The sequence below is a fragment of the Equus caballus genome, chromosome 18, assembly GCF_041296265.1.
Source record: "Equus caballus isolate H_3958 breed thoroughbred chromosome 18, TB-T2T, whole genome shotgun sequence".
Lineage (NCBI taxonomy): Eukaryota > Metazoa > Chordata > Mammalia > Perissodactyla > Equidae > Equus > Equus caballus.
Genome location: NC_091701.1, coordinates 11,299,019 through 11,320,712, shown reverse-complemented (window position 1 = coordinate 11,320,712; position 21,694 = coordinate 11,299,019). Strand labels below are relative to the sequence as shown.

Here is a 21,694-nt window from a genome sequence, read left to right as displayed (position 1 = left end):
GGCCCTAAACTATATTACTAGAGCATGAACTTTGCGGATGAGACTTGGAAATCTGTGTTTTTAATAACCACTTGGTTGGTTGTTCAGCAGACTAGAGTTTGAGAACCACTCTGTAATGGAAAGAGTGCTAGATTGGGAGTTTTGTGGCTCTTGGTTAAGTGATAGAAGTTTCTGATTTAAATCAAGGCTGAGAGGACTAGGATATCTGTAAGATCCCTTCCAGGTCTGGGATTCTGTATCTATAAAGAGATGTTCTGTGATGTGTGTATGTGGAGTGAGATAACAGCATATGTAATAGGGTAGGAAGTTGGAGGCTTTCCAAAGAACTGAGTACTACACTAGGATTTGACAGGAGGGTATTTGACAGAAAGTAGATAAGATTGGAAGGTGGATTAGTGACCATATCATTCAACTGAATACTGAAAGTATTAAATAATAAATGGGCAATATTTATTCTCTAATAATTGGGATTAGGAATTTTTCAAGCAGTGAGGTTATATTTTGCTTCAGAAAGTTTTTTATAGAAATATGTGTAGGATTATTTAGAGTGGGCAGAGATGAAAGTCGGAAAGAGTCATTGCAAACACTTTGGGGATTAAAGTCATATGAAGGCCTGGAATAGGACATTCACAGTAGCAGGGAGAGGGAGGGGACAGAGCTAAAGATATCAAGACATGAAGCCCTGTTTTCTGGAAGTCTGTGATGGAGTGTGTGTGTGTGTGTGTTTAGACACAATGGGCGTATCTAGACCTGTAGGAACAATATCTACAATAAGAATTCTCAGGTTCATTTTAGAGTGGGGCTTTGTTTGTTTGTTTTGGTGTGATTAATTAGTGAACTGGAATACCTCTATAAGATACTTTAAAAACCCACATCTTTTGGAGATGAATACCTTAGCTGGCATTCTTTATAGAGCATGTTGGTTGAATTTACAACTGTTAATGATGTTAGCTGTAACTCTTTCCCCTGGATTTCCATCCCCCACCCCCCCAGTTAAGAAAAACTTAAGTGTGAGCATTCAGCAACAGGATATTCGTTAGGTAAAATTTGGCACGTGTTCTGATGGAATACTCTGTACCTCATTAAAAATGCTGTTTTTTTTTTTAAGTATATTAGTTGACATGAAATGATGTAAACTCTGAAAAGTTACAAAATGGTATAATTGAATTTTTCTGTTTTTAAAAAATTTGGATATATGCGCATACATATACCTGAAAAAATTTCCCAAGCTGTTTCCCACGATTTCAGAGTTCTGATCTCTGGGTAGAGTTTATATAGGAGGTCTTTTTAAATTTTTCTTTTTAGTATTATCTCTCTTCTATTAGATTAAACCTACTAAAAGCAGAGAATGAGTCTTACTTAGCTCTGTTGCCCAGCATGTAGTAGACACACAAAACATTTATTGAATTCAATTCTGGTCTGCTCCTTAATTTGATGAAGGCTTGGTTGATTGTTGAGTTTAATATCATTCAACTGTATCTCTAGAATAATGGAGTTAAAGTCTTACAATCAGTGAAGAGTGATTTTAGGGATAGATAATCCATAGCTTCCTGTTTTTTGAGGAGTTGTAGGGGAAAGAGGTAGAAGTATACCAATGTTAAATTTCAGGTAGTTTCTTTCCGTTTCTTAAGATATTTAAGCAGCTGGCCCCGTGGCATAGTGGTTTAGTTCACATGCTTCCCTTCGGTGGCCCGGGATTCATGGGTTCAAATCCCAGGCACGGATCTATATACCATTCATCAAGATATGCTGTGGTGGCATCCCACATACAGAATACAAGAGGATTGGCACAGGTGTTAGCTCAGGGACAATCTTCCTCAAGCAAAAAGAGGAAGAAAAGATAGTTAAGAGATTGTGGGAGACTGGCCCAGTGGCTTAGTAGTTAAGTTCATGTGCTCTGCTTCGTCGACCTGGGTTTTACCAGTTCGGTTCCTGGTTGTGCCCCTACACACCACTCATCAAGCTCTGCTGTGACAGCATGCTATGTAGAAGAACTAGAAGGACTTAGAAGTAGGACATACAGCTATGTACTGGGGCTTTGGGGCGAAAAAAAAGGGAGGATGTTAGCTCAGGGCCAATCTAAAAAAAAAAAGTTTGTGGAAAGAAATAGACATATAGCCATTGCTAAGTTGTATTAATTGTTCTTTGCTAATATCAACAATTTCTGAATTACTAGATTCTATAGTGATATTTTTCCCCATCATTTGATACACATAGTGCCTTCCTTTTGGTCATAAGTTTTCGATAAAGCCAGCATTAGAACTTTTAATCCCTACTCTTTTTAGTTCTAGTTTATCCCTGCCAATGCCCAGAAATCTAGGCATTAAGGTTAGATTTGTATAGGTTTACTTGTACTTAGTTTCTATTTTTGCTGTCACTAATTTACTCTATATGAGTTGAGCTGGAAGAAGAATAATTGGTAAATGAAGGCTATTAAAAATGAACTCTAGATAGCACTTTAAATATCCTCAAAGTGCTGACTCACTTATTTGCATAACAATTTTATTATGTCAGTAAACATAGAGAAGATTTTCAGTTATTTGTGGCCAGATTTAACACCAGAGTGAAACAAAATTGATAGTTTACAAATAGTTCACTTTATTGGTGAAGGTAGTGAACTTGATAGATCAAGTGGATTTTTTGGCCAGGATCATCTATTTAAACTAAGTTAACCCAGTGATTTCCATATCTCTTTGTCATATTTACCATGTTGTTGTAATTGTAGATTCCAAAGGGGATGAGGCAGGGTAGAAAATGCTGTATGCTTGATATGTTTTCTTTTCCCATTTTCGATAGAGATAGATATAGAGAAATACAGCATGATGATAAATCATAGCTGACATGTGACAGACTGTTGAAGATCAGAAAGGATTGGTAGAGGAATGGTGGTGAACTAGGGAGCCTATCATTTTCCCTCCAAAAACGAGAGAGAAGAGCAAGAACTACCTAGCTCCAGCCATTTGTTGCCGAATAACATTGCTGGGTTCATCTTCAGGTCTTTAAAGAAAAGCTGGAAATCTAGAGTTTTAGGTTAAATATTCCATTTTTTTAAAAAAACGTGCTTAAATTTCTTTTAAAAAGTGTGGCTGATGAAATCAAAAAAGAGCTAAATGAGAGACATACTGTGTGCGTGGATTAGAAGACTCAACAAAGTAAAGATGAGTTCTCCCCTAACTAATATACAGATTTCATGCAATTTGTGTCAGAATTCCAGCAAAATCTTTTGTAAATATAGACATGATTATTTTAAAATTTATATGGAAAGGCAAAGGAACTAGAATAGCTAAAAACAGTTTTGAAATAGGGGAGTAAAGTGGGAGGAGTCACTTTACCCAGCTTCAAGAGTTATAAAATAAATCTGTACTCAAGACTGGGTGGTATTGGCAGAGCAATAGACATGTAGATCAATGGAACAAAATAGGAACCTGGAAATAGCCCTACACAAGTGTGGCCAACTGATTTTTGACAGAGATGCCAGGGTAATTCAGTGGAAGAAGGGTAGTCTCAGTAATGGTGCTGGAGCAATTGGATATCAGGTAAAACCAGTGAGCCTTGACCTAAACCTTGTATTTGTACAAAAATAGATAACGAACATAAACATAAAATGTAAGACTATAAACTTAGGGAAAAATACACAGGGGAAAGTCTTTGTGACCTAGGGCTTGGAGAAGAGTTATTAGACATGACACCAAAAACATGATCCATTTTTTGGGCTGGCCCAGTGGTGCAGTGGTTAAGTGCCCGGGGTTCGCCGGTTTGCATCCTGGATGTGGACATGGCACCGCTTGGGAAGCCATGCTGTGGTAGGCATCCCACGTATAAAGTAGAGGAAGATGGGCACAGATGTTAGCTCAGGGCCAGTCGTCCTCAGCAAAAAGAGGAGGCTTGGCAGTAGTTAGCTCAGGGCTAATCTTCCTCAAAAATAAAACAAAAACATCCATTTTTTGAAAATTGATAAAATGGACCTTATCAAAATTACAGCCTTTTACTCTGAGAAAGACCCTGTTCAGAGGTTAAAAAGCCAAGCTACAGACTGGGAGAAAATATTTGCAAACCACATATCTGACAAGGAATTTATATCTGGCCTATGTAAAGAATTCCTAAATTCAACAGTTAGGAAACAAGCAGTCCAGTTAGAAAATGGATAAAAGACATGAAGAGATATTTAAGACCTTGATGAGATGTCATTATTAGACATCTATTAAAAACAGCTAAAATGAAAAATAGTGACAACTCCAAATGCTGGTGAGGATGTGGAGAAACTGGATCTCTCATACATTGGTGTATGGTAGTATGGTATGTATTGGGGTATGGTGTATAAGTAGAAAATAGTCTGGCAGTTTCTTTGTTTTTGGTGAGGAAGATTGGCCCTGAGCTAACATATGTGGCCAGTCGTCCTCTTTTTGCTTGAGGAAGATTGTCGCTGAGCTAACATCTGTGCCAGTCTTTGTCTATTTTATGTGGGATGCTGTCACAGCATGGCTTGATGAATGGTGCTAGGTCCGTGCCCAGGATCTGAAGCTGTGAACCCTGGGTCCCCAAAGCAGAGTGTGCAAACTTAACCACTACGCCACTGGGCTGGCCCCATCTGGCAGTTTCTTAAAAAAATTAAACATACACTTACCATGTGACTCAGCAATTGTATGCATAGCCATTTATCCCAGAGAAATGAAGACTTCTTTCCTCAGAAAAACCTGTGCGTGATTGTTGATAGCAACTTTATTTGTGATAGCAAAAACCTTGAAAAATCCAGAATATCCTACAGTAAGTTAATGATCAAACAAACTGTCATACATTCATTCTACAAAAAAGAAAAATTTGTCAATACACACAACTTGGATGGATTTCAAGGGCATTATGCTGAGTGAAAAATGCCAGTCTCAAAAGGTCACATACTGTATGATTCCATTCATATAACATTCTTGAAAAGACAAAACTCTAGAGATAGAGATCAAATTTATGGTTGCCGAGGTTTAATGATATTGGAGATAGGGTGTGGGTGTGACTGTAAAGGAGTAATATGGTAGAACTCTTTGTGATAATGGAATATTTCTTTTATCTTGATTGTGGCATTAGTTACAGGAATGTAAATGTGTGATAAAATGGCATAGAACTACATTTACACATTGTATCATTGTCACTTTCCTGATTTTAATACTATGCTATAGTTATGTAACATGTAAGCATTGGGGGAAGGTGGGGGACGGTACACCGGACCTCTCCCTATTATCATTGCAACTTCCTGTGAATATTTCATAATAATAAATTTTTTTAAAAGAATAAGAAAAATATAGTGTGGGCCAAACAAAATATGTCTCAGGACCAAGATTTAATCCTCTGACCTATATGTTTGATCTCTGCTTGGTGAAGTTTTTCAGACTTTGTATTTAGAGCTTAGAATTTTAAATGGTCCAATCAAGTTTTTAAAGAATGAGTTACCTAGACTGTAGACACTTATGTCTTGTTTCAGAAAAGAGAAACGTAGGTAGTATTTCTCCTAGTATTTGGAAAAGAAAGAAAAAGAATTTTTTCTTTCTTTCTTTTTTTGAGGAAGATTGGCCCTGAGCTAACTGCTCCCAATCCTCCTCTTTTTGCTGAGGAAGACTGGCTCTGAGCTAACATCTGTGCCCATCTTCCTCTACTTTATACGTGGGGCGCCTACCACAGCATGGCGTGCCAAGCGGTGCCATGTCCGCACCCGGGATCCTAACTGGCGAACCCCAGGCTGCCAAGAAGCGGAATGTGCGAACTTAACCGCTGCGCCACTGGGCCGGCCCCAAGAAAAAGAATTCTTAACATGTCAGTGATAATTATTTTTTTGCTTTTTTCTTAAATTGATTTGATAGCTTATATTCTCTTTATATATATTTTAAACTTCCCTTATTCTCTGTGTAAAAATCCTAAATATAATATCAACAGACTGTATTCAGCCTATTAAAAGTATAAATAATGTATTATGGTGAGGTAGAGTTTATTCTTAGAGCTGCAAGGATGATTCAATATCAGTTGATATAATTCATCATATGTGGTATATCGTGAGATTGTTTCCTGCCTTCACTGTAACAGGATTATACTTTCTTGCTCTCTTGGCGCCATATTTGGCCATGTGACTTGCTTTTGGCAATGGAATGTGTGTTGATGGGATGTGTGCCAATTCTGAACAGGTTAACTAACCATTTGTGCTGTTACTGCTTTATCACATACTTAAGTGAAACTACTTTCAAAAAAAGATCAAAACTGAAATCTTTACCACAGAAGAAAATAAGATGAATAACTTGATTAGTTGAAGTTTATCGCCTTTAGTTTAAAGACAGCATTCAGTGGAAATGGAAACAAGGATGTTAGATCTAAAGCTGAGGGCTAGAAAACACTTCATTGTCTAGTGGAACATTGGGTAAAAGTTTGACAAATGCATACCTGGAGGCTGCAGCAGTGGATCCCCTGGATAGCGCATCTAAGATCCTTGAGCCAAGGGAAGAGGCAGTTCTTGTTCCACTTTTAGAATTCAGCAATTCAGCTACTGTAGGCATAATGTGAGGTGTCAGTTTGGCTTGCTGACCCTCACTCATCTGAGATTGTGCAGCGAATACTCTAGTTTAGAATTCTCATCGTGTGGTTTTTGGTGGCCTGTTAAGCCCTTTCTTCCTAGCCCCAGGACACCTTGAATAAACCTAATGGACTCTGGCCTATACACAATTGACCTTCTTTCTGTGTAGATCTAGCCAAGCTTTGGAAGGTGTGCCCATCTCCAGCGGTGGTGGTGGGTGCTGAGCAGATGGGTGGCTCAACAGGTGGCACCCATGAAGAAGAGACTTGGTGGTTGCTCAGTGGCTCTGCTCTCTTTCTATACCGATTTTTCGTTATGAAAAAAAAAAAAAAACCCAAACCCTAGATTAATACAGAAACAATAGAAGCGATCCTACTAAAGACAGGAAGGTGACAAAGAGGCCCATTATTACCACTGCTATTTAGTTTCATAATAGATGTACCAGCAAAAGCAGTTTTAAAGTTATGACGGTTGGAAAGGAGGAGGTAGAATTAACACTGTTGGCAGATGATTGAACTGTGCTCTGGGATTCAACTGAGAACTTGACACAAACAGTAAGATTCAGTACAGTAGTGGGGAGTGAAAAATATATGGAAATAAATAATGTCTATGTAAAATAGATATGTATATTCTAATATACATGCAAACATATATTTGCTAAACAAGGAGGACCTGCAAAAAACTGTATTTCCAAAATAGATTATCTGCTCTGTCTCTGGAGATTGAATGTATAACCCACCTGACTCAACTACGTTTCCGTTATGAGTTTGACTTTTAAGAATCCTAAGAGGGCATACTAATAATACACAGAAAGGCATGGTGGAAAATATATTTTAATGGTTCGTCTTAGTCTTCACTTGAAATGTCTTATAACACAGACTGTTAACACCAAAAAAGTAGTCACCCAGGAAGAGTTTATAATGAAATTTAGACTAAATTGAAGAGTTTTCAGTTAGATTATAGCAATGCAATGTATTGATTCTTCATTTTCGTAGCATAGATTTTTTTTTAACATTTGTCAATTGTTTAAGATATTAAAATTTGCTTTAAAGCAATCCTTTACTTTGGATCATAAGCCTCTATGCTTATTTTTTGCAGAGGCAGTTGTTTTGAGAGGTGGTTAACATTTCTCTGCTTTAAGCTCTTTGCTCTTTGAGCAAAAGTTGTGGTGCATTTCTGTAGTAGAGCCGTGTAGATGGTTAGAAGTCAGGAATCATTCATTTGAAGAGCTATTTACACAGTATTTGGCTATAAGGCCGGGGATGAGGGTGTGTATATGTTAATGTTTTGGCAACTCCCTAGATAATTCCTTGGTTTAGTGATGTCAGTTGTATTTGTGATTACATATTATTTATATTTTAAGACACATGAGTTCTTTTTTTTTTCTTTTTTTTATTTTTTAGGAAGATTAGCCCTGAGCTAACTACTGCCCATCCTCCTCTTTTTGCTGAGGAAGACTGGCCCTGAGCTAACATCCATGCCCATCTTCCTCTACTTTATACGTGGGGGACCTACCACAGCATGGCTTATTGCCAAGTGGTGCCATGTCCGCACCTGGGATCCAAACTGGCGAACCCCGGGCCGCCGAGAAGCAAAATGTGGGAACTTAACTGCTGTGCCACCGGGCTGGCCCCGACACGAGTTCTTAATTGTTCCTTCATGCCCAGCTCAATAAGATAGAAAGAAATGTGGCTTTCCACATCCTTTGGTTTCTAAATTTATCAACCAAACTTAGAAGTAGGAAATTAGAAGGGAGTTTGTTTCCTCCTTCAGGTACGAATGGGGAAAGAGAACCATATTAGTTTCACGCTAAGCATCCAAGAATCTGTATCTGCATTCTCTCACCTTTATCTTCTAGTGTAATTTAAACTCAGCTCCTAAAAACCCTGATTCAAGGAAAATACTATCAGTGCCTGTCTCTGAGCTCTGAATTTTCCAGTCGCTGGGCTTGGAATGTGGAGGAGATGAAAGAAAACAGACTTGAGAATATGCAAACATGAACTCTTCCCCAGAAGAACGTCACCCAGAACTCCCCCAGCTCCTAAATTTCATTTTAAAATATACTCAATGCTTTGAGTTTTGGGTCGTCTTAAGAGAGCGCAGATATTAGTAGCTATTATTAACATGCAGGTAGAAAAGAGACTAAAAAGCCTACTTGGAAGAAACCTCTGGTCCTTTATCTCACTGGGATGATTTTATGTTCAATGTGCTTCTTAGAATAGTAGGGTACAAATTAGCGATTAAAAGTATGTGTATGAGACTAGCCCTAGATGTTCTTAAACACGAAATAATTTAAGTTATGACTGTCTACGGAAGACTGTAGATGGTTCTTGAAATAGTAAGTGGTCTATCTTATATTAATGTTTCCTTCTTTATATGCCTCAAAGTTTATTCTATCAAAATTTATATTTAGCCTGTTGATTTTCAGTCCATTGTTAATGTCTTTTACTCTTCACCAACACACACACACACATTTTTTTTTCCTTCTCTGTTTGAAGAAACTTTGGGAGGAATCAGAAACCAGTAGCATCTTGGGGTTAGGGGTTGCATGTGGTGATAGAAATTGGGTACATGGGGGTGGCCTATTGCAGGGCTTGGAGGGACTGTTCACCATAATCTTTTAATATTACCAAAAAATTATACCATGTGAATATATTACTAATATAAAATATTAAAATAAAGGGGTCCATGATTATTGTTTTAAGTAATATGTGCTCATTGTGGAGCAAGTTGAAAATATAGGAAAGCACGAGGAAGAAAAATTATCGCCAATAATCTCACCCACCTAGAGATAACATCTCTGTTACTGTTTTGTTATAGATTGTCTCTGTCCAAAAGAAAATGCATTTTGTTTTTCCTGAGGAAGATTTGCCCTGAGCTAACATCTGCCAATCTTCCTCTTTTTATGTGTGGGTCACCACCACAGCATGACCACTGACAGACGAGTGGTGTAGGTCCACACCTGGGAACTGAACCTGGGCCATGAAGTAGAGTGTGCTGAACTTAACCACTAGGGCACCAGGGCTAGCTCAGATAATGCATGTTTATATATTCAAATTTTTACATTTGGACAGAACAATTCTATTTTGTAACCTGCCTTTTAAAATTTAACAATATATTGTAAACACTCTTCCAGATCCTTAAGTATTTGCTACCCTTTTTTTAAAGTTGCTGTGGTGTTCTATCATATTTAATTAATTAATATTTATTTAAAATATTTAATAAATAATTAAATACATTAAGTATTTTGCCCAGTTCACTATTGTTAGATACATAGATTGTTTTAATTTTCTTTGATGTAACTCCTTGTAAGTAAATCTGCATACATCCATAATGATTTCTAGTTGTGGAATTGCTGAGTCAAAGACACAGTTATTTTTAAGGCATGATCAGATTGCCTCCTGGAAGAGTTGTGCTCATTTGCACTCACTGTGGTGTATCAAGAATTTCCTTAACCTAGCTACATGAGGCTATCCAGGGGACCAGCCATACATTTGTTAATTTATTGGAGTATAGTAGATAAAACCTGAAGATAGGACAACTCCCAGTGGGGAGTGAAAACTGATTTTATCTTATACCCAGTATATGATTGGCATCAGGCTGGAGTGGGTATTTAGCACAATTAAGTTTGGGATTTTTGGATATTTGGTTGCTGGGCTTGGCCTGATGAGTGGACTTTTTGCTGTCCACGTTGAAATCTTCTCTGCTAATAGATTGAATTGTGTTCTGCTCACTGGCTGGCCTAGCATTCTCTTAATGGAGGGATGTGTAAAATGGAACAGTTGCTAGACTGAAATATGCTTAAAAGTTGATGTCCAACTGAATTTATTGAAAGATGAGAGATGACTAAGTAGCCTACACACTTGGAATCCAGAGAAATACTGCATAGTATTTAATTGCCTTTTGAAATGTTTACTGAGCATCCTATTTCAACAAGCACAAGTACTATGCTGGCACATTGTGCTATGCTGGCACACTGCTAGTTCTGTGAATTTCTCTTTTGGATCTTGGGAGAGAGTGGAGAGAAGAGGCTCAGCAAATAATTGGCAAGAAAAGCAAACAGTTACAAGTCTGTTAACAATGCAGCCTTGTTTACCCACTCTTTGCCTATCTGGATTTCTGAAACTGGATTCCTTAGCTCTGTTAACTGGCACGAGGGCACTCCTTTCGGTTAGGGTGCTTGGAATTGTAAGCATGCTGGAGAGAGCATAGTCAGTATATCTTAGCTGGGTGAGTGCATCCTGTCACTGTTAGGACTTGGTCCTGTAGGGGGATTAATAATGAGAAGTGAGCTGGGAATTGTTTATCAGTGGAAGCTCTGGAATTGCTTCTTAGGTCTGTTTGTGTTATGGGCATTTCAGATTGGAGAGGTTACAGAAATGAAAAGCCTGTTTACTCTTGAAGCGTGAAGTCTGCTAGTCACAATTTTAACATTTTTTGTTTGTAAAGCAAAGGAGCAAAGACTGCTCCGTGTAATAGATAGGGCCTTGGTTATGAGAGAGATCTAATGTTATTGTGCAGGCTCTTTCAAAGAGTACTACTTCGGAGTAGTATCAATTTTGTAAAATTTAAGTGACATTATTTCACTTGTATTTTGGTTATGATCTGTTAATAAATCTTACGTTTTTATTACAAGAATAAACCAGGCACTGGAATATGAGGTTACTTTTCTTCTAATTTTAACAGTTTTGAAAGAGTCATTTTATGGGGAACAGTGAGGAAAACTAAGGGCAAAGTCTAGAATATCATCTTTGTTACTGAGGGAACAGAGGAAATGTTTTAAAAAGTCGTGTATCTGGTTTTAGGTCTTTTTTGCTCATAAGCAAAGTGTCATAAGCTTGCTGTGGATATTGGGCAGGTAACCTCCCCCCTCTTGTTTTCACTCTCACTTTTGTTTTTCTCTTGTGAAATATTTCTTTGTGGTTATCAACAAAAGCAGGATGAGAATTAGCTTTTAGTAATTAAAATGTGAAGTTCTGGGGCCGGCCCAGTTGTGCAGCGGTTAAGTTCACTCATTCCACTTTGGCAGCCTCGGGTTTGCTGGTTCAGATCCTGGGTGAGAACCTACACACTGCTTATCAAGCCATGCTGTGGCAGGCATCCCACATATAAAAAAGAGGCGGATTGGCGGCGGATGTTAGCTCAGGGCTAATCTTCCTCCAAAAAAAAAAGTTAAGTTCTATCACCTGCTTAACATCTGAATTTTTTTGTTTTCAGCATTGGTTGGATGGTACAAAAAGCATCAAAAAGCAAGTAAAAAGTAAGTGGTGAAAAAAATGTAAATTAAATTATTATGTGTAATTAGATATTAGAAACTCTGATTCTTAATAGTAAAAACATAAATCATTTTTCAGATGAATTTATTAGCATCTCTACTTTACGAAAATAATTTCAGTCTGATATATAAACCCACCCCCTAAGTTATGTAGGATTAATGGAAATCTAGATTCAGATGCCTTGCAGTTTGTTTCCAGGAGAAAGCCTTGCAGCTTGTGAGTGAGATTGAGTTCTTGTGAGATGCTTAACTTTTATTTATTAATTACCTATATTAGAATCTTCCTATTAGGCATCTGCTAGTTTAGAAAATATTTTGAGACTTTAAGGTTGTAACTGTTTAAAATTAAGAGTAATGAAATGAAGCAATTCACATAAAATGTCAGTATTATTCCTGGCAGTGGTCAGGGGAAAATACCCATGTCCAATCCATAATCTAGTCTGTCATCTGTAGAATCAGAGATTTCAGGGTACGTCAGCTCTTGCCTTTACAAAATAATGGGACCACTGAGAGTATAGGGTTTAGTGAAGTAGATGAAGTGAATTGAACAGTATGTGGGAGGGTTTGCCACGTCATATGCATTCCTGATGCTTTCAAGAAACACAGCCGGGCGGGTTTTTAGGGTTGTTACATAGCATGGTTGAGACTTTTATGTGGTGCATTTGGCCCTGAACTGTTGGAATTAATCTAGCACTGTCTGTTCTTGGGAGGACAGAAGATTGCAATAGTACTATATGATGGGACATTTAAAATGTCCACTGATTGATCTTTTCATCTTAGGTTTAATTAAGCCTATGAGGTAACCTGAAATATTGCCACAGTAACCTGTTATTTTCTATCTCCACTTCAGTAGATTTTGACAGATTTACTGGCTGAAAATCCCTTACTATTTAGTTACATAAAAAATTAAAGTTTGGTTTTTTTTAATGGCAGTTGGCTCACCCTATTGTCTGCATCTTCGAGTTAAATTTTATTCCTCAGAACCAAATAATCTTCGTGAAGAACTAACCCGGTAAGTCCACCACCTAGAGTTGTACATGGGTGAAGTTTTGATCAGGCTAGCTTAGGATGTTGGAAGATTGTCTTTTTAGTTCTTTCCAGTTTATAGACAGCTGGTGAAATGGATTCCTTGCCCCGGTAACAAGACCTTAGACAATAATTTCGTTTTGGGGCAGTGTTTTTTTTTTTTGTTTTGTTTTTTAAGATTTTATTTTTCCTTTTTCTCCCCTAAGCTCCCTGGTACATAGTTATGTATTTTTAGTTGCTGGTCCTTCTAGTTGTGGCATGTGGGACGCCGCCTCAGCATGGCTTGATGAGCGGTGCCATGTCCGTGCCCAAGATCCTAACCAGCGAAACCCTGGCCCGCCGAAGCGGAGCACATGAAGTTAACCACTCGGTCACGGGGCCAGCCCCAGGGGGCACTGTTTTTTATGTGTAGGATTCTTTTCTTTTATCAGTTTTCAAAATGAAGAGTTGATTCCCTAGCATCCTCCAGAGGTAACTAGTGAGTTCTTTTTTTTAAGTGTCATTATCAACTCATGGATATTAAACAGAACTGAAGTGTTTCAATACTTTTCCATATTATGTTTATTCATGTTCAAAATGATCTATCTTTGGCTGCTGGGAATTTATTCAAGTTGGCTCCTGACTTTCTTTACCTATTCGGGTGCCATTGATTAATGAAACATGTTAGATCCTGATTTGGTTTGAATAGTTTTGGGTAAACTTTAAGTAGATCATACACACTTATTTTTATTTTGTCCTGCCTCCTTGGTATTTATTCATTGACTCTATATTGTAAATCCATGACTCTTGCACACATACTATTTATTAAGTAAAAAATTGAGTTGCTAAGTCCCTTTAGAAGGGTTTTGACTTGAACACTCTGCCAATGAGATTATAGCTGTTATCCATCGTTATGTACGTGCCTGTGTCCCTTCACATATGAGGTGGCTGTGTTGTCAAATTAAGTTAGATCACAGAGCTCATTCTCCATGATTTGCTTTAAACCTTTGGTGCCCGTACTATACTCTGTGTTCTGCTGTTATCTTGTGGACATGCTACCATCCTTCTGATGCTTATTGCCTCTTTATGTTCTTTTCTTCTTTATAGACTATTGTGGGTAAAATTCTGTAATTAAGAATGTTTTGGGGCTGGCCTGGTGGAGTAGTTGTTAAGTTTTTGTGCTCCGCTTTGGTGGCCTGGGGTTCGTGGGTGCAGATCTCGGGCACGGACCTACACACTGCTCATCAACCCATGCTGTGGCAGCATCCCACATACAAAAAATGGAGAAAGATTGGCACAGATGTTAGCTCAGGGCCAATCTTTCTCACTAAAAAAAAAGAAAAAAAGTTTCTTCTTTATTCAGAAGGAATTATTTCTGATAGTAAATTTATTCTATTAAATTTGTGACTTTTATTTTTCTTAGGTATTTATTTGTTCTTCAGTTAAAGCAAGATATTCTCAGTGGAAAGTGAGTACTAGTTATTTAAGGTAAACCACGTTTTCTTGAGTAGTTGAAAATGATTTTGAAAAATAAGTTTATAGTTAATTATGAAAAAGAAATGGTCAACATAAAATATGTATTATTTCCATTTATCTTAAAATTAAGGTTGTGAAATTGACTTGTCTAACAAATTTGTGCTTTGTTCTCAGATTAGAGTGTCCTTTTGATACAGCAGTTCAGTTGGCAGCTTATAATCTGCAAGGTAAGCAATTCTTATGTTGACTGTCAAGAGTAAAGTGTACTTTTTTATTGTGTGCTTTTAGTTAAAGAATTTAAAAAGATTCAAAGTAATATACAAGAAAAGAATCACTACTGTTTTTGTGTAAATTTGTATCAGTATCTGACTCTGACTTTTACTTTCACTTGTTTTAGAACATTGCCTTCTTTTTCTTCCCTGTCACTTTATTTGCCCCCTTTCCACTTCTAGTTTTGTTTATTTTCAAGCAAAAATTGCAGTCTACTTCATAATAAATGTTATATTTGGGCCCTCAGCAAATTTTTTTTCTTAAAAAGAACACAGTGATATATGAGTAAATTGTTGTAATAGCCACATGGTTTGCTTTCTTTAGTGGTAGTCTTATAAATGAATCCGTGAGAGAAATACTTAGAGTGTTTTTAAAAATTCCTGGTGATTATGTTACGAATAAAAAGAGTGTTTTCCAATAAATAGGATTAATGAAAAACTTATTCTTTTATACCTCCTTGTTACACTGATCAGATACTCTTAAACTCAGATATTTTCTTCTGAAAAATTGACATTTTAGTAAGAATATAATTTCTTTCCTTCTTCACAAAATAGAAAGAAAGATTCTCTTGGAGTTTCTCTATATACTAGAATAAAAATAAAAATATTGAATGATTAATCAAGATATTAATTTATACCTTTTCTGGTGATTCCATATTTATCCCCAATTCCTCTAAGATCCGTAGTATGTATTTGCCATTGTCTAGATATTAATAAGACTAAATTTTTACATTTTATGGTAAACCTAATATTTTTGCTGCTTTTGTGCTTCTGCTATTTAAGAAAGCATACTTTCCTGTTGATAGAGGGATTGGTGATTGGAGGAAATTTCTGTCCTCCAAAAATTTGCCACTAGTGTAAATTATCTACCTGCCTCCATCTACTGTTCTAGCCTGTCTACAAATTAAAACTTGTTTTCTCATGTGCAGAAAATATGTATTCCAAGCTAGATACAAGCTTGGAAATGTTGTGCCTCTAGCGTTGTAATAATCAGAAGTATATAATTGCATGCATATTTTCTTGAAAGTAGACTTTTACATTTTATTCCTGTATGAGGTGGTTAATTCTAAAACTCAGATATACTGAAAAGCTGTCATTTTCAGTATCTGTCTTACACCATTTATTGCCTCATATATTCTGTCTCTCTGTTAGTTTGATGACAGCTAAAGTATATGCTTCTTGGAAATATGATTTTTATGCATTTTTGTGTATATAACAAAACACTATTCAAAGAAGTGCTTACTTAATAATTGTTGGTTTGATTCATGCTTGTGGCTCTTTTCTGTTATCTCTTAACCTTACATGTCATATTATTTTCCTAAATAAAAGCTCTTCCCTACTTTCTCTTTCACCCACGGCACCATTATTTTTATGATTCCTCCAAACTTCATGTTTTATCTAATGAATCACTTTGTCCCATGTCTAATAGTTTACCAGATCCTCCTAATTCTTAAGGTCTTTAAGAATAAAGTTGCTGAAGTATTACTGTCATCTTTATAAAATGAGCTCCTTGTTTCTCATTTATGATTTTATATTTTATCAGAATAATTTTTATTACCTTTTTCTCACACTCTCGTTCAATTTTTCTTTACTTATTTTTGTTGTTGTTGATGAGGAAGATTGTCACTGAGCTAACATCTATGGCAGTCTTCCTGTATTTTGTATGTGAGATGCCACCACAGTGTGGCTTGATGAGCAATGTGTAGGTCTGCACTGGGATCCAAACTTGCAAACCCCGGGCTGCTGAAGCGGAGTGCACAGACTTAACCACTATGCCGCTGGCCCAGCCCCTTCTTTACTGTTTTAGTATATATCCTGAGCAACGTTACATAGCAGATTTGCTGTGGTGCTTCTTCAAGATATTGTGGTTCAGACAAGAGAGCAATTTCTTCACAATAAAGTGGGCATGATAATAAATATTTTCCAAGCTTGTTGTGAAGTTAAATGACAGTATATCTGTAATATGTCCATTGTGTAGAGTAGGTGCTCAATAAATAATGTTGTTACCATTTTTATTATTATCGCAAGATAGTTCTCATGTACTTTTTCTCTGTGCAGCTGGATTTTTTTAATCAAAATGGAAATATTTTAATTTTTTATTAGTAAAATATTCTTTTAAAGGAAAAATTTCTTAAGTATAGAAAATTAGAATTGTTGTTTTCTCTTCTTCCCTAAACGCACAGTTCAGAGGTAGCCACAGATGAGTACGTGTTTGCGCATTGTCCAGTTCTTTTCCTCCTGCTTTCCTTCCTCAAGTATTCTTTATTAATTTTTTTTTCAGTTATCTTTTTAGGATTGATAATTTAAAATTCCAGGAGGGACAGAGATGATATCTTACAGTGGTATATGATGTCATGTTCTGTGCATTTTTAGATTCTTGATAATTGCCAGCTAATTGTTTTTTAAAGATTGCTAAATAAATTCTTCATTATAAGATCAAAAGATATTTCTCTGTGGAAGTCTGGAAAGAGGTTTTCAGAAGCTAAGCATTATAAGCTATGAATAAATTAAGAGAAAGACATTTAATTGAAAGCGCACCACTAATCACAAATGTGTGATTTGTGTACAAACAAATGAGTCATAAGACTAAGCTAGATTTATTTTTGGGAAAGGTCTGGGTGTTCTGAATTCCTGGTAGTTTAAAAAAGAATCTTTTGTAATCTTCTTAGCAATTTTTATTAGTAAAATGAGTTTTGAAGAAAGATTCAGCAGGGAATAAGCTCATTAACAAAATATAATGTTGTGGAACTTCTGTTTGTAGCTGAGCTTGGTGACTGTGATCTTGCTGAGCACGGCCCTGACCTTGTGTCTGAGTTCAGGTTCGTGCCCGTTCAGACTGAAGAGATGGAGCTGGCTGTGTTTGAGAAATGGAAGGAATGCAGGTACTTGATATCTGATCACACTTCCTTTAACATAATGACAGTAATGACTTCATATTTGGTTTTTTCTATTTCTATACTTGGTATAGAATTCATTTGACATTTATTATTTTAAAAATTACTGTTTTTTAAATTTCAGAAGTCAGACACCAGCACAAGCTGAAACCAATTATCTGAATAAAGCCAAATGGCTAGAAATGTATGGGGTTGATATGCATGTGGTCAAGGTGAGCACTGTGTTGTGATGCTTTTTAAAAAATTTATTCCTTCAAGATTCAAGGTGACTGGAATCTTTCAGTCTGAGGGAGGATATGGAGTCTGCATAGTTTAGCATGGGATATTTTGGATGTGTTATAGACATTGAGATTAAGTACTGAATGATGAGAATCTCATATCGTTTCATTATAAGAAAGAAGAGGAACAATCAGAATCTCCAGAAAGCTAGGTCTGTTCTTTTAAGCTGTTCTTCTCTTTTTTGTTGTTTTTCAAACCACTTGTTCTTTCATTTCATGTTTATATCATCTTATATCACTTAACCTGAGTAGGCTCTGTAAAAATAAAAATAATTTAGGAAACTAAGTTGAAAACTTATAGCTCGAGAGGACTTTGATAATCTGTAAGTATAGCTTGTGTAGTGATTTAAGTTATTTCTAGTTTAAATAGCTAAGTTTTCCCAGAAAGGCAGGCTTTTTCAGAATTTGTGATTTAAGTGGTTAGTAGAATATGGAAAGAGCCTGGAAAGAGCATTCTTTGTAGTGGAACTGTACATACCTATTTTCACTGGAGACACATCTTCAGACTCTAGTGTTGCACTGAACTAAATGTATGTGTAAATCTTCCTGAGAATGTTATTTTGGGGTACTCTAATTGTTGAAAATACCTTGCATATGAGTCTCTATATAATTAATATCATTCAATCTGAAAATATAATTAAACAGTTGTGTGAAAATGTGAAACCTGTTTTATGCAAATAAAGCTAACACATTTTGCTGTCCTTTAAATTAGGCTAGAGATGGGAATGACTATAGCTTGGGACTAACCCCAACAGGAGTCCTTGTTTTTGAAGGAGAGACCAAAATTGGCTTATTTTTTTGGTAAGCAGAGTTAATGTCAAAGATACTTGTTGTTTTGTTTTTTTAATGAGTAAAAACATTTGTATCAAGTTATTACGTGACATTGAGTTTGGAAATCAAATAGTTCTGAAAAGCTTGTAAATGAAAAGCAACTGTTTCCTTTCAGACTCCTATCTTTAGTCCCCCCCACCAAGAGACAATTTTTCAAAACTTTTCTATCCATATTTTCCGTTAGTCTCAAGGAATATCAGAATAGGTCTTAATAGAAATATTTCTATAGTTATTAAATGTTCACATGGGCACTCTGTCCTGTCATGTAGTTGTGTCACTATTTTTAGTATTTCTTGTTCCACAATCTCAGTTGCTCTCTACTCTATATTGTGTAAGAGGAAGATATTAACACTTTTACCCCCTGTTTTAACCCCCCCCTTTTAAAGCTGTGCTTCTCTTTCTGTGTCTCAACTTCTATCATCCATACTTTTAAATTAAATTTGCATTTTACTTTTACATCAAGGATGGATTTTTCTTGGACTTCATAACTATAATTAAGTTCTTCATGTTTTATCTGGTTGGTTCTAAAATCTGAAAATCCGGAAAGAGTGTTTACAGTATGATGTCTGTGTCGGAACAGGCGCAGAACTTAGTGTACTGGTGTCATATACGTGAGCCGAAGACGGCCGCTGTGTCTCGGCCCCTATGTTGTTTACGTCCTCACAGCACATTAGGACTTTGAACTCAAAGCCCGCCAGTGCCAAACTCAAATGCTTACACATCCACTTACTTTAAATATAGCCCGTGAGTATATTTTAAGCCATTTAGAGCCTGCCTGTTTTGCATATCCCACTACAAATTGCACCCCATGTCTGTTAGCCATAGATGACGCAAGTCCTGTAGCAATAAAAGACCCCAAACCACTAATGCCCTTCAGAGCTCTCTAACCCAGACTCCCCCCTTGCTGCTGAATGCCATCCACCAGACATAGAAGCCTCCTCTCTCCTGGGCGTTCCTGTGCCCTCTTCTTTGTGGTGGCCCTATGCTGCCACCTCTGGAAGGTCTCCTGTGAAGGACTTCCCCTCTCATGCAACCCTGCCTAAACACCTCTGAATAAAGCTCATTGTGCAATACTGCTGTCTCATGGTCCTGTCTTTCTCTTGATCAGCCCTGAAATCCTTGAACTCACAAACAGGCTTGCATTTCCTCTCTGTATAGCTTTTTGTTTTTTCTCAAGTTCTTTACTCACCCTCAGTCTCATGCACCCCACACATCCCTTTACATCCCTTTTTAGTTACCTGCTTTTGTCTTCTCCGTAAGCTCTTTCGAATTCTTGGGGGTTGCATTCAATGATTCTTCTTTTCCACTTGGAACTGTTTGCTCTCCAGGCTGCTCTACAGCTTTTGTCTTGGGACTTCCTTTTCCTGTTTTCTCAGCTAAGATCCTTTGTTGTCTTCCTATATTTTCCTCTTTCTTTGCTTTTGTTTTTACTGATGTATATCCTCAAGTAACTGCCTATGAAGAGGATGTAAGAGGTAAATTATTTGAATCCTTGGGTGCCTTAACACAGTTTATTCTTCTGCTTTGCTTTCTTGATAATTAGGCTGAGAATGGGATTTTAGGTTGAAAATGATTTCTCCTCAAAAAGTTGATTTTATTTGATTTATTTTTGCATTGAGGTGTCCCTGCTAGGGACTCTTGGAGAGGCTTGAGTGGAACACCTTTATAATTCTCCCTCGATGGGTGAGGGAGCTGGAGTGTTTATTTACCCAGTCCTTGAGTGTTGATTCTCTGACTGTTCCAGCTTGCCCTGTGGGCAGTTGGAACAGGCTTCATGGCCGGAGAATGCTGAGGCGGGGAGATAAAGAAAGCATTTGTATACCACCTCATACAATTGTTGTGAGACTCAGTTGAATTAATACATGTAAAACATTTAGAAGAGTACCTGACACTTAGTGCGCATTATGTAAGTATTTGTTACACTTAAATAAGTGCTAGATCTTTGCTCCTCCTCCACCTAGTACACTTAGTTACTTATTGGTTTAGTACAGCTCTTGGAAACAAGGTATGTTTTACAATTATGTTTAAAAATTAGTGAGAGTTGCATTGTTTTGACATTCACAGTTTATAGAAGTACAGAGTTATAATGTGGTGTAGATTGTTTAGAATTTTAGTAGAGGTAGGAGATAGACTTGGAAAATGGGCCATAAAGTGAGATTTTTAAAGAAAAAAATTTTTTAGCTAAAGATGTATTTCTTCAAACCAAGATTGCTATAGAGAATAGAGTTGAAGGCCCTGATCGCTCATTTGTGTGTCTTTATGCCTTTTAGAAGGCTTGGTAGTCTTTCCTGTATCCACTTCCTGTGCTGCTGCTTTAATGCTGGGCCTGGAGAATCTCTTACACCATAGTTGGGGGCCTGTGAAATATATATACGAATTGCTTCATTTTCTTTTTTCCTTAACATTTTTAATGCCTGATATATTTGCAGCATCAATTTTGCTAGAAGTATTGCATTTGAAATATGTTTTTTTCTGTCATCTTAACTATTTTTTAGATTGGAGGCTTTTTTGATGGGCAGTGCAGTTTATGTTTACCCTCTTAATCAATTTGCAATGCAGAAGTTCGGTGATTAATATGCTTAATGTAACAATAAAATTTTTTTTTTTAATTTAGAGGACATTTATTTGTTATTCTTATATTGTTATAGGCCCAAGATAACCAGATTGGATTTTAAGAAGAATAAATTAACCCTGGTGGTTGTAGAAGATGATGATCAGGTAGGAATTGTATTGCATTATTTATTTAACAATGACTATGTTATGTGATAACTTAAGTCTCTAAAAGAGGAAATGTTCCTTGTTGTTTTACAGAGCCATAGAACTTAGTACAATTAATAATTTAATTAAAAAATTTCCTGCTTCAAGTCACACCATCCTAAAAATACAGTTTTCTGCCCTTAAGATTAAAGATAATGTAGACTATTCTTGTTTCTTCATTGATAAATAAATCTCGTGTATAAAAAGTTACGTTTAAATAACTTTATCTGTTTAGTACCTGATCAAAAAGATTAATCAAAAAGATCGACCTAGTAATATTTTTTAATAAAGCCTACTAAAATAAGGATTACGGTTTTTTTGCAGTTAAATCTAGTTCCTAATTGATAAACACAGCAACGTGG

At 36.6% G+C, this 21,694-nt stretch overlaps 1 protein-coding gene across 8 annotated transcripts in view; it reads left to right on the top strand.

Annotated features, from left to right (window-relative positions):
* The window catches only part of EPB41L5 (erythrocyte membrane protein band 4.1 like 5), a 117,824-nt gene that overhangs the window by 15,598 nt on the left and 80,532 nt on the right, over window positions 1–21,694 (top strand). For all 8 annotated transcript variants that reach the window (XM_023622747.2, XM_023622749.2, XM_023622750.2 and 5 more), the window contains exons 4-11: window positions 11,765–11,807; window positions 12,756–12,834; window positions 14,251–14,295; window positions 14,478–14,530; window positions 17,334–17,454; window positions 17,591–17,678; window positions 18,457–18,545; window positions 21,224–21,293. In XM_023622747.2, the coding sequence (XP_023478515.2) occupies window positions 11,765–11,807; window positions 12,756–12,834; window positions 14,251–14,295; window positions 14,478–14,530; window positions 17,334–17,454; window positions 17,591–17,678; window positions 18,457–18,545; window positions 21,224–21,293 (588 nt within the window). The remainder of the gene's footprint in view (window positions 1–11,764; window positions 11,808–12,755; window positions 12,835–14,250; window positions 14,296–14,477; window positions 14,531–17,333; window positions 17,455–17,590; window positions 17,679–18,456; window positions 18,546–21,223; window positions 21,294–21,694) is intronic.